The sequence below is a fragment of the Salmo salar genome, chromosome 23 (genome assembly GCF_965601325.2).
Source record: "Salmo salar chromosome 23, fSalSal1, whole genome shotgun sequence".
In the NCBI taxonomy this organism is placed as follows: domain Eukaryota; kingdom Metazoa; phylum Chordata; class Actinopteri; order Salmoniformes; family Salmonidae; genus Salmo; species Salmo salar.
In genome coordinates, this window is record NC_138313.1 from 18,795,687 (window position 1) to 18,811,531 (window position 15,845).

The 15,845-nt window shown below is 41.7% G+C and overlaps 1 protein-coding gene across 2 annotated transcripts in view; it reads right to left on the bottom strand.

Moving 5' to 3' along the window:
• Positions 1-435: 435 nt before the first annotated feature.
• Positions 436-15,845, bottom strand: part of LOC106584154 (volume-regulated anion channel subunit LRRC8C) — a 32,896-nt gene continuing 17,486 nt past the window's right edge. For both annotated transcript variants that reach the window (XM_014169078.3, XM_014169080.3), the window contains exons 3-7: positions 6,668-7,057; positions 5,921-6,525; positions 5,441-5,762; positions 4,669-5,031; positions 436-4,438 (exon numbers count right to left, since the gene is read on the bottom strand). In XM_014169078.3, coding sequence (XP_014024553.1) covers positions 3,872-4,438; positions 4,669-5,031; positions 5,441-5,762; positions 5,921-6,525; positions 6,668-7,057 — 2,247 coding nt within the window. In that variant the 3' untranslated portion in view covers positions 436-3,871. The remainder of the gene's footprint in view (positions 4,439-4,668; positions 5,032-5,440; positions 5,763-5,920; positions 6,526-6,667; positions 7,058-15,845) is intronic.

Below are 15,845 nucleotides of genomic sequence, written 5' to 3' on the forward strand. Positions count from 1 at the left end.
TACTTTTGACCAGAGCACTATGGGCCCAGTTCAAAACTAGTGCACAATATAGGAAATAGGGTGCCATTTGGAAGATCCCTTTACAAGGTGAGGAGAACTTATATTCTGACAGACAGGTTGCTGAGAAGTGAGAGACAGTGACTGTACAGTATTAGTCACAAGCTTTAACCTCACAGCAAAGCTTGGGCGTCCAAGGCTAGTAAAGCATAGACCAAAGTCTGCTCCGTTGATCTAAACAAGTAGGATGGGGTGACAGTCTAGTTTCCCTCTAACACCTGAACATGGCTGTATTCAAAGCACATCACTGCCACCTAGGGTGCAACTTCGATTCCACACACAACAGTTTATTTTCTCTGAGGGAAACAGAACTGCAACTGTACATGAAATGGGATGCAACATGCTGTACAGGTATAGGATAAGACAGACTACAAAATGTCTCATTTAAAGCAGCTGGTTGTTTTTATTCATCATCAAGAACCAAACACAGCAAATACGATCCGTTAAAAAATAATGTACAAAATATATACCTTTTCATTATCTTTCATCACCAGATGTATTCATGGGGGGGTACTATTTCGCATTAGACTATAAAGCCCTACATAAATGTAGATACGGTACTGTTTTTATACATTAAGATAGCAGCTGACCATGGCACCTTTGCAGTGATCTACAGCTCTGAGACATTGCAGTGTAAGGCGTGGACTTTTTGTTTTACCTCTGAGGACCAAAAAGTATAAATCTGTCTATAAGGCATGTGCAAAGTGTTTTGTGGATTGTAATAAAGATACGTTACTTACAACTTGGCTGGTATGCTTTAGCTTGTGTAAGCTGTTGACTAACTGAAATAAGCTAGCCTTCCTGATAAATATAGTACTGCCACAGGCTATTGACAGAACAGCTACAGCTGAGTGAGTCCACATTTAACTTGTAGACTACACCGTTCTATAAATAACTTTCAACATAATATATAGACTACCTGAGTAGAGAACAGTGGATCAGATTCAATATTTCCTTTTTAGTGTTTCTATAATGTAAAAAAGTAACAGTCATGGGTTGAAATGATTAAATGTGTGGTTATTGACCTGATCAAATAATGTTGTTTGAGCTTAAAAGGAGCAATCTGCAGTTCAAACAAAGTGGCCAGCCTCCACTGACAGCAGAGGGATGGAGAATGCAAACACTCAAACTCATGGACCGAGCTACCCCATTCAAATAAATAGTAAATGTTAAACATTATACTGTCTATTTACAAAGCTGTTTGCCACTTAAGGGGATTTTTTTCCAAATTCACCTCACACGCGATACCATTTTGAAAACATTTGTAAGTTAACGCTCATATAAGCGAGAAATTATTTTTCAAATACAAAAAAACAACATACTGTATGCAGTTTAGGAAAGCTGCACCCAGCTGTATTTTGAGAAACAGGAAATATGTGGAATGGAATGGTTGAATGGAAATTAAAGCAAAAGGTGAGAGGATGTGTCGTACCCAAGGCGGCATGTGAAAACAGCCGGGTGCAAATTTGCCAAACTGCTCACACTAATATATTTTGTATTTGAAAGATTCTATCTTGCTTAAATTAAAGTTATATTCCAAAATCGTATAGAAAGGGAGGTGTATTTGCGTTTAGACAGACACTTAAGAATGAGGCGCTTCAGGATAAAACATTCAATATCACTGAAAAGAATAGAGATGTAGGACTGGTGAATGGATAATGGTCACTGTGGGGCTGTGGTGAAGGAGCAGACAGAGGCACAGATGAAGTCTATGTGTATTCAGATGAAAATGGTACATGGCATGAAACAGGATCAGATTAGTTGAATTACAGCACATGTTGAGTTAGGTGAACAGTTGTTGCCCGTCTCAACAATTATTGGTACACTACATGACTAAAAGTAAGTGGACACCTGCTTGTCAAACATCTCATTCCAAAATCATGGGCATTAATATGGAGTTGGTCCCACATTTGCTATAGCAGCCTCCACTCTTCTGGGAAGGCTTTCCACTAGATGTTGGAACATTGCTGTGGGGAATTGCTTCCATTCAGCCACAATAGCATTAGTGATGTCAGGCACTGATGTTGGGCGATTAGGCCTGAATCGGATTTCCAATTCATCACAAAGGTGTTAAATGGGGTTGACGTCAGGGCTCTACGCAGGCCAGTCACGTTCTTTCACACCGATCTCGACAAACCATTTCTGTAAGGAACTTGCTTTGTGCACAGGCGCATCGTCATGTTTAAACAGGAAAGGGCCTTCCCTAAACTGTTGCCACAAAGTTAGAAGCACAGAATGGTCTAGAACGTCATTGTATGCTGTAGCGTTTAGATTTCCCTTCACTGGAACTAAGGGGCATAGTCCGAACCATGAAAAACATCAAGACAATTATTCCTCCTCCACCAAACTTTACAGTTGGCACTATGCATTCAGGCTTCTCCTGGCATCCTCCAGATGCAGATTCAAACATTGGACTGCCAGATGGTGAAGAATGATTCATCACTCCAGAGAACGCATTTCCACTGCTGCAGAGTCCAATGGTGGCGAGCTTTACACCGCTCCAGCCGACGCTTGGGTTTACACATGGTGATCTTAGGCTTGAGTGCAGTAGTGAGTGTTGCAGAGGAAAGGTAATGTTTACGTGCAACGCCCTTTCTGCACTCCCGTTCTGTCAGCTTGTGTGGCCTAACCACATCGCTGCGGAGCCGTTGTTGCTCCTAGACGTTTCCACTTCACAATAACAGCATTTACAATTGACCGGGGTAGCCCTAGCAGGGCAGAAATTTGACTGACTTGTTGGAAAGGTGGCATCATATGACTGCCATGTTGGAAAGTCACTGAGCTCTTCATTAAGGCCACCTGCCAATGTTTGTCTATGGAGATTGCATGGGTGTGTGCTCAATATTATACACCTGTCAGCAACACTGAAATAGCTGAATCCACTCATTTGAAGGGGTGTCCACATACATACATAAAAGGTGTGCATGTATGCATGCATGTATGCATGCATGTATGCATGCATAGTATTTGTATGAATTTCAGATGGCAAAACAATATACAAATGCAATGCAACTGAGTAAAGCTTGTACATAAATATAGCAGCAATACAACAATTTGAATGGAAAGGGGGTGCAATAGCATGCGGCACAGAAGGCCAAAGCTAGAGCAGGCTAGGCTAGCAGGGGCTACATAGCATAGCATAGGGCAGGCAAACAATATAAAAAAAATAAAAAACGAATGAAAAGTATTCAAGCAGCAATGCAATAGCCATAAAAAGCAGGCCTTAATTAGCATAACATAAGCAACATGCAGAAAAGGTGCAACGAGTGATTAACATGTCAATTAGCAACTACATGTAACCGAAGAAAACAGATCTGTTTGTGCTATCCTTCCATTCCTTGCCACTCTATGTCATGCCAAACATTGTGTGGCATATGACAGAGAATAAGGAGTCAAATGTTAACCTGGGTACAAGTACACCTTGCATGTGACTAATCCTATTGTTAAGAACCGTTTAATTACAACACAATGCCATGTTCCCTTCTGTCATGAAGTAAGACTTCAACATAATACTAAAAACATTCAGCCATGATTATCACATCAGCCCCCTATAACAAACTTATGGTACAGTGCTTATATTTTTATCAATGTTGTGTAAAACAGTAAAATCAAGCTTTTTGGTTGACTAGGATTGCCAGACAAAATTGGCTTTTTCTTTTTGAACAGTCAAGTAAGTTGGCTTGTCCGAGCCAGAATAACCCATTGGCTCTTGTCCTATCACTTTTTTTATATAGTGTAATGCAGCTTGAAGTATACCCCCTGGGCGGGATGCTAGTCTATCGCAGGGCCTTTTGCAAAGATACTGTAAGACATTTCACTCAGCCTTCATTTTGTCTCTGATTTCCGATGGCAAGGTTTCAAACAGAGCGTCTTCCACCATTAGGCCACCGCGCTTCAATGCCCGGCAGAACCCAAGCTCTGGAGGCAGGAGTTCAAAATGGTTGCCCTTCAGTTCCAGGTGTGTCAATAGAACCAGGTATGAGATCTTTGGTGAGAGCAATGACAGCGTATTCTTGCCCAGCTTGAGGGTTGTGAGCTTCTTGCAAAAGAACAGCTCGTCTGGGAGGTTCTCAATCTTGTTGCATGTGACAGAGAAGTACTGAAGACTCTGTAGGACACCAATCTCCGGCGGAATAAACCGGATGTCGTTGTTGGACAGGTCCAGGTAACGAAGCTTGTTGCATAAGAACAAGTGCGAGGGCAAGATCTCGATCTTGTTGTGACTGAAGTAGAGGCGCTCTAGGCTGCCCAGCTTCTTGATGTGTTCTGGGATGTAGCAGATACTGTTGTGCCAGAGTTTCAGGGTCGTCAGCTTACGGAGGTGCTGGCAGCTGACTATCTCCTCGATGGAGTGCAGGTTGTTTTCTTTCAGGTCCAACTCCTGTAGAGTTAAAATAAAATGTTCTAAGTATAACACCACAATATTACAGGAATTGGCAATACATATTGCATATTTGAGGTCAAGAAAACCACCCAGAACAGGGTTCGCTGGAATTTCACCATTGAAGCCCTTTTCTCCACTAGGAGCTGAAAGGAATAACTCCTTACATATTTAAAAACCACATTGTAGACCACTCAGATAACAGGCAGTCAAAGTAATGCATATCATACCTGTAGGTTGGTGAGGCTGAAGACAGCATGTGGGATGCGTTCCAGGTCACAGTGCACCAGCTCCAGTTCAGTCAGGTTCACCATCTTCTTCAGATTATTGAGCATCACCAGTTTAGTGCCGTCATTGTAGACATACAGCCTCTGCAGGTGGCTGGACACATCCACAATGGACTGGGGGATCTTTGTAAAGTTACTTTTGAGTGACAGGGTCTTAAGATTCTTCAGCTCCCTCAGGGACTCCAGAACCACATTTTTAGAAGCGTCAGGACTCAGTGAGCCAATAAGGTAGAGCTCCTCTAGATTCCGCAGGTGGTACAGCCAATGAGGCAGCTCTCTGCTGTCGTCAAACTTCACCCTGAGCACCTTAGATAAACAAAAAGATAAAATTCAAAAATGTCTAATATTTTACTTACAGTTCATTGAAGGAAATCAGTCAATTTAAATAAATTGGCCCTAATTTATGGATTTCACATGTCTGGGCAAGGGTGCAGCCATGAGTGGGCCTGGGAGGTCAATTTAATTAGTCTCCACCCACTGGGGAGCCAGGCCCAGCCAATCAGAATTAGTTTTTCCCACAAAAGGGTTTTATTACATACAGAACTACTCCACCTATTAATCCCAGAGGAAGAAATGTAATGTCAATAACAAATACGGACAAAATACACATACTGTACGAGACAAAAACCCAATACAACGCCAGGAGGAATAGAAAAATAAAAAAAATATCCTATACGAAAAGACTACGAGAATAGCACATGGTAGAATAGCATACCTTGAGTTTCTCCTTGAGGAAGGAGGTGGCTGTGGCGTGGATCTTTAAATAACACTGATACAGAGAAAGCTCCTGAAGGTCTTCAAGCTGGGCGATGGAGGCTGGGATGGTTACGTTGTTGATGATCTCCAGCTTCAGGGACTGGAGCTCTGTCACCTCAAAGATGGTGTCTGGAAGGCCAGACAGCATGAAGAGCTGTAGCTCCAGTCTGTTGTTGTGGTTGGTCAGCAGTCTCTGACGTAGCTTCTCTGGCGTCCACTCATGGTTCAGGTTCAGCTGTTTTAGTTTGTTTTCACTGACCTCCGATAGGAACACTGCAAATCTGCGAACGAGAGAGAGAGAGAGAGAGCGAAAGAGAGAAGACAATGATGACTTTATTGTCCAAGATGGGAAAAGGAAACTTTTACAATTGGAGGCATTGCATACTTATCAATAGCAACGAAGAGCTAAATTACTTGTACAATTACAAAGACAACGCACCTCTTGGAGTATAGTGGGTCATACTGGTCGATCATGTGCAGCATGAAGGCAAAGTCATTCTTCACGTCTGGGATGTCATCGATTCCCGTTTCCTGCCGTACGTATTCAAAGGAGTACTCCTTCAGCGAGCGGTAGAAGAGCCAGTAGGAAGTGTAGAGGCAGGTGAATCCATACACAGCCACAAAGCATAGGTAACAGTATGACAGCTTGGAGAACAGGTGGGCCATGGTGTGATTACAGGAGAAATGCTTATATCCCGTCATGTCCTGCATGTCCACATTGCACTTCACTGTGATCTGCACCTCAGAGACTAACGCACTGTTATATGCGATGATGAGGAGGAACTTCATCACTTTGAGAACAGTTTGGCGAACATACATAATATAGAGGATGTCCCCCTCCTCGACATGCAGGCGGAACTTCTTCACCTTCTCAAACAGAGCTTTGGCTTGCTCTCCTTCTTTCTTTTCCAGGGCACTAGCTGTGGGCTTGTCTACGACGACCTTCTCTGGGATGGATTTGAGGGACTGGGTCTTCTCCAGGTTGTCCAGGTTCCCCTCTACAGACACGTTGAGGATCGCTCTGCTGGCACTGCACTTCTTATCCTTGAATGAATGAATGCACTTTATTTGACATATTTAAAATGTATACAGTACAATATAGGTTAGGTTTCTCGGGCGAAGATTGAGCTTAGTCCTGGACCCAAAAAATATTTCAGGCAGGTACACACACATATACCAACAATACCTTCTCCTCTGGGTTCTCTCCAGACACTTCAGACAGAGCTCTGGTAGTCCAGGGGGAGTCAAAGCACTTTCCCAAGATGGAGATGAAATGCTCTATTTTAGAGCTGGAGCCTGGGAACTTGAACCAGAAGTTGCTACACACCATGAAGATCAGAGTGTGTATGAGGACCAGGTAAGGGAAGTACTTGGCGTACCAGTGCAGAGCCTTCTCGTAGCACATCTGGTTGATGAAGCTGTACTGCTGGAGGTCCAGGTTGGTTTTCAGGCCCATCATCTCGTGCACGTCCTGTGGCACAGCGGGTGAGACCAGCTCGGTTTTATTTGGTAAGAGTATTGTTTGGTTCGGCATGGACATTCTCTGGGGAAGGCAGATGATTTTGTCCTGCATCACCTGAAATAAAACAAAGAACATAAGCAAGCAAGCACGCAAGATCGAAACTAGTCTGCTACAGTGATAATAGAAAGAGGGGAATATCTGTCTCATTTCCTGCACTGACTTCACTGGTAGAGATGTGACTCAGAAAGGAAATAACCAGTTAATGTTTTAACTACCGCAGACTGAATAGGGAGACTGACTCCCTAATGCAATACTGTACCACCAAATGATTTGTTATGCTTTAACCCGCTATTGCACCTTTTAAAACAATATTTGTTTTACTATTCATATAGTACTTACAACATTACAAGTATTTTTCTTTATTGAAATCATAGATAAATCATGGATCCCCCCCCAAAAAAAAAAGTCCGGGGAAGGGTCATGTAATTTGTATTTTAGGACATTGAAATATTTCAGTTTAGACTTAGTTGCTTATTTGTAGACCCGCATGGAATCCGCGCACGCAGAATTCTGATGAAAAGTCGCGGAATTCCGAATAGAATGCATAGGATTCTAAAGGTAAAAATAAGCTGCAAGCTGAAAGCAAAGTTAAATAAAAATAAAAAAACTCATTTGGTTTTCACTGATGTATTTCAATCACCGAAAAATGTAGCCAGAGGTGTAGCCAACTCTCCCCACTGTAGCACCTCCCCTGTGTGAGTGAGAAGTGCAGGATGCAGATAGCTGTCATTCATTCACGGAGCTGTCTGAGGGGAGAAATATTAGGAGCTGAGGAGTAAACACTTGGTGACCAGAATAACAGCCAGGGACAGGGAGTTTCCAGCTGAACTGTACGAGGATGCAGACTTTTCTGCAAAGTCTGTCAGCATTCAATGGACTTAATACGCATCAAACTGCGGTGGAGCACCAGAGGTCACACCGACACAAAAATAGGAGGGTTAGTGGGCCAGGTAAACAGTGATGCTTTAGCTAGCTACAGATACATTAACTAGCTAAGAGGTTTGTTGTAATTAGCTAATATCTGTTCTTGACCATTACATTTGTCTGTATCTTCACAGTGGTAAGTTAGCTATCTAGTTAACGTTAGCCTGGCAAGCTTCCCAAGTTACTCCAGCTACATCACTTTATTTAGGCTAGCTAGCTCACTTAGCCAAAGTGATGTGGTGGAGCTATCAAAAACAAGAGACAAGTTAGAGGAAAAAAATAAACTCTAGACCACCTTTACTCCACACAGAGAGACAAAAAGCTCCCCCCCTCCCATTTGGCAAATCTGACCATAGTTCTATCCTCCTGATTCTTGCTTATATGCAAAAACTAAAGCAGGAGGTACCAATAACTCAGTCAATAAAAGTAGTCAGAAGATGCAGATGCTGCAGGATTGTTTTGCTAGCACAGACTGGAATATACGTTCCGGGATTCATCCAATGGCATTGAGAAGTATACCACCTCAGTCACCGGGTTCATCAATAAGTACATCAATGACCGTGTGTACAAATCCCAACCAGAAGCCAAGGATTACAGGCAACATCTGCACCGGAATAAAGCTGCCGCTTTCAAGGAGCGGACACTTATAAGAAATCCCACAATGCCCTCAGATGAACCATCATAGGCAAAGCGTCAATACAGGACTAAGATTGAATCCTACTACACCGGCTCTGGCGCTCGTCAGACGCGGCAGGGCTTGCAAACGATTACGGACTACTAAGGGAAATAACGCGAGCCTACCAGACAAGCTAAATGCCTTTTATGCTCGCGTCAAGGGGGCCGAACAGGCCCCCCATATAAAATCGACAGGGCTGTAGTGGAGCGGATCGAGAGTTTCAAGTTCCTTGGTGTCCACATGACCAACAAACTATCATGGTCCAAACACACCAAGACAGTCGTGAAGAGGGCAGGGCAACACCCCCCTTTTAAAATAACATCAAATTGATCAGAAATACAGTGTAGACACTTAATGTTGTAAATGACTATTGTAGCTGGAAAAAGCTGATATTTTATGGAATATCTACATAGGTGTACAGAGGCCCATTATCAGCAACCATCCCTCCTGTGTTCCAATGGCACGTTGTGTTAGCTAATCCAAGTTTATCATTTTAAAAAAGGGTAATTGATCATTCGAAAACCATTTGGCAATTATGTTAGCACAGCTGAAAACTGTTGTTCGTATTAAAGAAGCAAAAAAACTGGCCTTCTTTAGACTAGTTGAGTATCTGGAGCATCAGCATTTGTGGGTTTGATTACAGGCTCAAAATGACCAGAAACAAATAACTTTCTTCTGAAACTCAGTCTATTCTTGTTCTGAGAAATTAAGAAATTAATTAACTATTCCATGTGAGAAATTGCCAGGAAACTGAAGATCTCGTACAATGCTGTGTACTACTCCCTTCACAGAACAGAGCAAACTGGCTCTAACCAGAATAAAAAAAGAGTGGGAGGCCCCGGGGCACAACTGAGCAAAGGGACAAGTACAGTAGAGTGTCTAGTTTGAGAAACAGACGCATCACAAGTCCTCAATTGGCAGCTTCATTAAATAGTACCCACAAAATACCAGTCTCAACGTCAGAGAAGAGGTGACTCCGGGATGCTGGCCTTCTAGGCAGAGTTCCTCTGTCCAGTGTGTGTTCTTTTGCCCATATTAATCTTTCATTTTTATTGGCCAGTCAGACATTGCTTTTTCTTTGCAACTCTGCCTAGAAGGCCAGCATCCCAGTGTCAACTCTTCACTGTTGACATTAAGACTGGTGTTTTGCGGGTACTATTTAATGAAGCTGCTAATTGAGGACTTGCAAGATGTCTGTTTCTCAAACTACAGTTGTGGCCAAAAGTTTTGAGAATGACACAAATATTACATTTCCACAAAGTCTGCTGCTTCAGTGTCTTTAGATATTTTTGTCAGGTGTTACTATGGAATACTGAAGTATAATTATAAGCATTTCATAAGTGTCAAAGGCTTGTATTGACAATTACATGACGTTGATGCAGAGAGTCAATATTTGCAGTGTTGACCCTTTTTATTCAAGACCTCTGCAATCCGCCCTGGCATGCTGTCAATTAACTTCTGGGCCACATCCTGACTGATGGCAGCCCATTCTTGCATAATCAATGCTTGGAGTTCGTCAGAATTTGTGGGTTTTTGTTTGTCCACCCGCCTCTTGAGGATTGACCACAAGTTCTCAATGGGATTAAGGTCTGCGGATCCTCCTGGCCATGGACCCAAAATATCGATGTTTTGTTCCCCGAGCCACTTAGTTATCACTTTTGCCTTATGGCAAGGTGCTCCATCATGCTGGAAAAGGCATTGTTCATCACCAAACTGTTCCTGGATGGTTGGGAGAAGTTGCTCTCGGAGGATGTGTTGGTACCATTCTTTATTCATGGCTGTGTTCTTAGGCAAAAATGTGAGTGAGCCCACTCCCTTGGCTGAGAAGCAACCCCACACATGAATGGTCTCAGGATGCTTTACTGTTGGCATGACACAGGACTGATGGTAGCGCTCACCTTGTCTTCTCCGGACAAGCAGCTGAATCAACTTTAGGAGACGGTATCGGCGCTTGCTGGACTTTCTTGGGTGCCTTATAGCCTTCTTCACAACAATTGAACCGCTCTCCTTGAAGTTCTTTATGATCCGATAAATGGTTGATTTAGGTGTCATCTTACTGGCAGCAATATCCTTGCCTGTGAAGCCCTTTTTGTGCAAAGCAATGATGACGGCACGTGTTTCCTTGCAGGTAACCATGGTTGACAGAGTAAAAACAATGATTCCAAGCACCACCTTCCTTTTGAAGCTTCCAGTCTGTTATTTGAACTCAATCAGCATGAGAGTGATCTCCAGCCTTCTTCTCGTCAACACTCACACCTGTGTTAACGAGAGAATCACTGACATGCTGTCAGCTGGTCCTTTTGTGGCAGGGCTGAAATGTGGAAATGTTTTTGGGGGATTCAGTTAATTTGCATGGCAAAGAGGGACTTTGCAATTAATTGCAATTCATCTGATCACTCATAGCATTCTGGAGTATATCAAATTGCCATCATACAAACTGAGGCAGCAGACTGAAAATGTATATTTGTGTCATTCTCAAAACTTTTGGCCACAACTGTAGACACTAATGTACTTGTCCCTTTGCTCAGTTGTGCCCCGGGGCCTCCCACTCCTCTTTCTATTCTGGTTAGAGCCAGTTTGCTCTGTTCTGTGAAGGGAGTAGTACACAGCGTTGTAAGAGATATTCAGTTTCTTGCACGGAATAGCCTTAATTTCTCAGCCTCTACGCCAACGTAGATATTCCATTTTTTATTTTTAAGTCAGACGTTTCCAGCTACAATAGTAATTTTCAACATTAACAATATCTACACTGTATTTCTGATCAATGATGTTATTTTAATGGACAGGGGAAAAAAACCAAGAACATTTCTAAGTGACCCCAAACTTTTGAATGGTAGTGTATATAGTACCAGTCAAAGGTGGACAGTCATTCCAGGGTTTTTCTTAATGTTTTACTATTTTCTACATTGTAGAATAATAGTAGGCATCAAAACTATGAAAACACATATGGAATCATGTATTAACCCAAAAAAGTTACATCAAAATATGTTTTAAAATGTAAGATTGGTCAAAGTAGCCACCCTTTGCCTTCATGACAGCTTTGCACTCTTGGCATTCTTTCAATGAGCTTCATGAGGTAGTCACCTGGAATGCATTTACATTTTTTAACAGGTGTGCCTTGTTAAAAGTTCATTTGTGGAATTTCTTACCTTCTTAATGCGTTTGAGCCAATCAGTTGTGTTGTGACAAGGTAGGCGTGGTATACAGAAAATAGCTTTATTTTGTAAAGACCAAGTCCATATTATGGCAAGAAAAGCTCAAATAAGTAAAGAGAAATGACAGTCCTTCATTACTTTAAGACATGAAGGTCAGTCAATTCAGAAAATGTCTAGAACTTTAAATGTTTCTTCAAGTTCAGTCGCAAAAACCATCAAGCTCTATGATGAAACTGGCTCTCATGAGGATTGCCACAGGAAAGGAAGACCCAGAGTTAACTCTGCTGCAGAAGATGAATTAATTAGAGTTGCCAGCCTCAGAAATTGCACCCCAAATAAATGCTTCAGAGTTCAAGTAACAGACACATCTACAGTTCAGAGGAGACTGCATGATTCAGGCCTTCATGTTCTAATTGCTGCAAAGAAACCACTACTAAAAGGACACCAATAAGAAGTGACTTGCTTCAGCCAAGAAACATGAGCAGTGGACATTAGACCGGTGGAAATCTGTTCTTTGGTCTTATTAATCCAAATTGAGATTTGTTCCAACCGCCGTGTCTTTGAGACGCAGAGTAGGTGAATTGATGACCTCCACATGTGTGGATCCCACCGTGAAGCATGGAGGAGGAAGTGTGATGGTGCTTTGCTGGTGACACTGATTTATTTAGAATTCAATGCACACTTAACCAGCACGGCTACCACAGCATTACGCAGTGATACGCAATCCCCTCTATTTCGCGCTAATTTGTGTTTCAACATGACAATGACCCAAAACACACCTCCAGGCTGTGTAAGAGCTATTTGACCAAGAAGGAGAGTGATGAGCGCTGTATCAGATGACCTGGCCTCCACAATCACCCGACCTCAACGCTTTACGCTAGAAACAAGCTGTAAAATACCCGGGAAAGACGTGACTCCAATGCATATGGGGGATATCATGGTTTCATTTCTTTGACATAGAGGCCGTCTTTGCTTGGGAAGTAATCTAATTCTGTCACTATCAATTGATTAAGCTAGTCACTTTCTGTAGGCCTACAATAGAAGATGTTTAAACCCAGACAGCCTTTAGGGAAACACCGCTCTCATTTGGTTAAACCACAGAAGACTAGCCAGCAGTTAAAGCTAACATTTTTCTACGTTGGTAAGCCTACTGTCTGGGGTGGAAAGGTTGGCCTAACTTTTGAAAGCACCATGCTCAGAGTCCTAATGAAGTCTCAGATTTTATTATTTGCAAACATGGACAGTTTCGTTGCAAACAAGATTTGGCATTGGAGAAATATGATAAGATGAACACATAGGCCTATCCATTCTTTGCCTGTCATTTTGGTAATTTGTATGGTATAAAAATAAAAAAAAATCTGCTAATATGCAAAATTATAAAGGCTTTTTTTTTTTTTACTCTGACCTGCAAATACTTCTGATCGATTCATGCAGAGCTTTAGCTATAAAGGCGATCTTTATACCCCTACTTTTGTCAGACCACGGTGCGCTGCGAACCTTCTGCCCCGTGGGCTATCAAAATTCCTTCGTCATCATCTCACGCTTACAGGATGAAGAACAGTTTCTAAAACTGCATATCTAAGGCTCTGGTCTTTCCAAGTAGTGAGGGTAAACATGCTATCTGGTATCCATTTTGTTTTAATAATTTGGGGTATAGGGGAGGGTCACTTGTTTTTTTTGCGTTAAGGGAGAGTTTAGGTCAAATATACTTTTCTGAAGGGAGGGCCATCCGTTTACATTTCAGAGAGGTCAAATTTTCTCCATGAATCCCTTATTATAAATAACATTCACTCCCTAAGTACAGTCTCTAGAGAGGATTAGCAGAATTCTACACCCTCCTTTCTCTCCCCCTCATGAACTCCGTTTCACACTCCTCCCTTTCTCCATGCCCCTCAGCTCTCCTTCCCTCTTCTGCTTCGCTCGTCTTGCTCGCCCTCTATATATCCCCCCTTCAGCTATCTCACTCTCCCTCTTCTTTCCCTATATGTGGTAGCTGTATGTAGAGCTATACATTGGCTTCTCTCGGTTAAAAAAAAAAAAAAAAATCCCTTTGGCAGGGCCAGTGTTACCCACACAATTCTAAACAGACAGGAAATGTCTTAATTAGGGCCAGTAAAAAAAATAAAATCTGGTTTGACAAAGCTGCAGTTCTCGGAAGTCATCGGATGGGTGGTGTTGTCAACCTTGTCTCAGGGAAAATCTTAGGATTTGGTAAGTAAATATGTTCCCTCCATTTAGTATGATAGATTGCATTATGAATGGAATAGTGGTCATACAATATCATACAAATTACAGGACGTATTAGTATTATACTTCTTAGCCGGTCATACAATAGCATCCAAATTGGATGACTTAACTGATCATGTTATTGGTCACATATACAGTACCAGTAAAAAGTTGAGGGTTTTTGTTTCATTTTTACTATTTTCTAGATTGTAGAATAGTGAAGACTTAACTATGAAATCACTACATGATTCCATTTGTGTTATCAAAAAAGTGTTAGAATCTCAAATTCTAAATATATTTTGATTTAAGTAGCCACCCTTCACCTTGATGACAGCTTTGCACACTCTTGGCATTCTCTCAACCAGCTTCATGAGGTAGTCACCTGGAATGCATTTCATTTAACGGGTGTGCCTTGTTAATTTGTGGAATTTATTTTCTTCTTAATGTGTTTGAGCCAATCAGTTGTGTTATGACAAGGCAGGGTTGGTATACAGAAGATGGTCTTTTACCAAGTAGGGCTAAGTCCAAATAATGGCAAGAACAGCTAAAATAAGCAAAGAGAAACAGTTCATCATTACGTTAAGACATTAAGGTCAGTCAACGCAGAAGATTAAGAACTTTGAACGTTTCTTCAAGTGCAGTTACAAAAACCATCAAGCGCTATGATGAAACTGGCTCTCATGAGGACCACCACAGGAAAGGAAGACCCAGTTACCTCTGCTGCAGAGGATAAGTTCATTAGAGTTACCAGCCTCAGAAATCATCAATTAACTGCACCTCAGATTGCAGCCCAAATAAATTCAGAGTTCAAGTAACAGACAACATCAACTGTTAACCTGTTGGGGCTAGGGGGCAGTATTTTCACGGCTGGATAAAAAAACGTACCCGATTTAATCTGGTTACTAATCCTACCCAGTAACTAGAATATGCATATACTTATTATATATGGATAGAAAACACCCTAAAGTTACTAAAACTGTTTGAATGGTGTCTGAGTATAACAGAACTCATTTGGCAGGCAAAACCCTGAGACAGATTCTGACAGGAAGTAGATACCTGATGTGTTGAATTACCTTTAAGCCTATGCCATTGAAACACACAGGGGCTTATTAATGTTTTGGCACTTCCTATTGCTTCCACTAGATGTCACCAGCCTTTACAAAGTGTTTTGAGTCTTCTACTGTGAGATCTGACCGAACAAGAGCCTTGGAACGGTGATGGCCGATTAGACTCTGGCGCGCGAGGTCCTGTTGGGTACCCTCGTTCCAATACGTTTTAAAAGAGAATGCATTCGTCCACCTTGAATATTATTCATGTTCTGGTTAAAAAAGGCACTAATGATTTATGCTATACAACGTTTGACATGTTTGAACGAACGTAAATATATTTTTTCCCCTCGTTCATGAAGTGAAGTCCAGCGGGCTTAGATCATGTGCTAACACTGAGCTTTTTGGACATAAATGATGAGCTTTTTTGAACAAAACTACATTCGTTATGGACCTGGGATTCCTGGAAGTGACATCTGATGAAGAGAATCAAAGGTAATGGATTATTTACATAGTATTTTCGATCTCTCCAACATGGCCGTTTGTCTGTATCGCAAAGCGTATTTTTCTGGGCGCAGTGCTCAGATTATTGCAAAGTGTGATTTCCCAGTAAGGTTATTTTTTTAAATCTGGCAAGTCGATTGCGTTCAAGAGATGTAAATCTATAATTCTTTAAATGACAATATAATATTTTACCAATGTTTTCTAATATTAATTATTTAATTTGTTGTGCTGACTTGACTGCCGGTTATTGGAGGGGAACGATTTCCTGAACATCAACGCCATAGTAAAACGCTGTTTTTGGATATAAATAT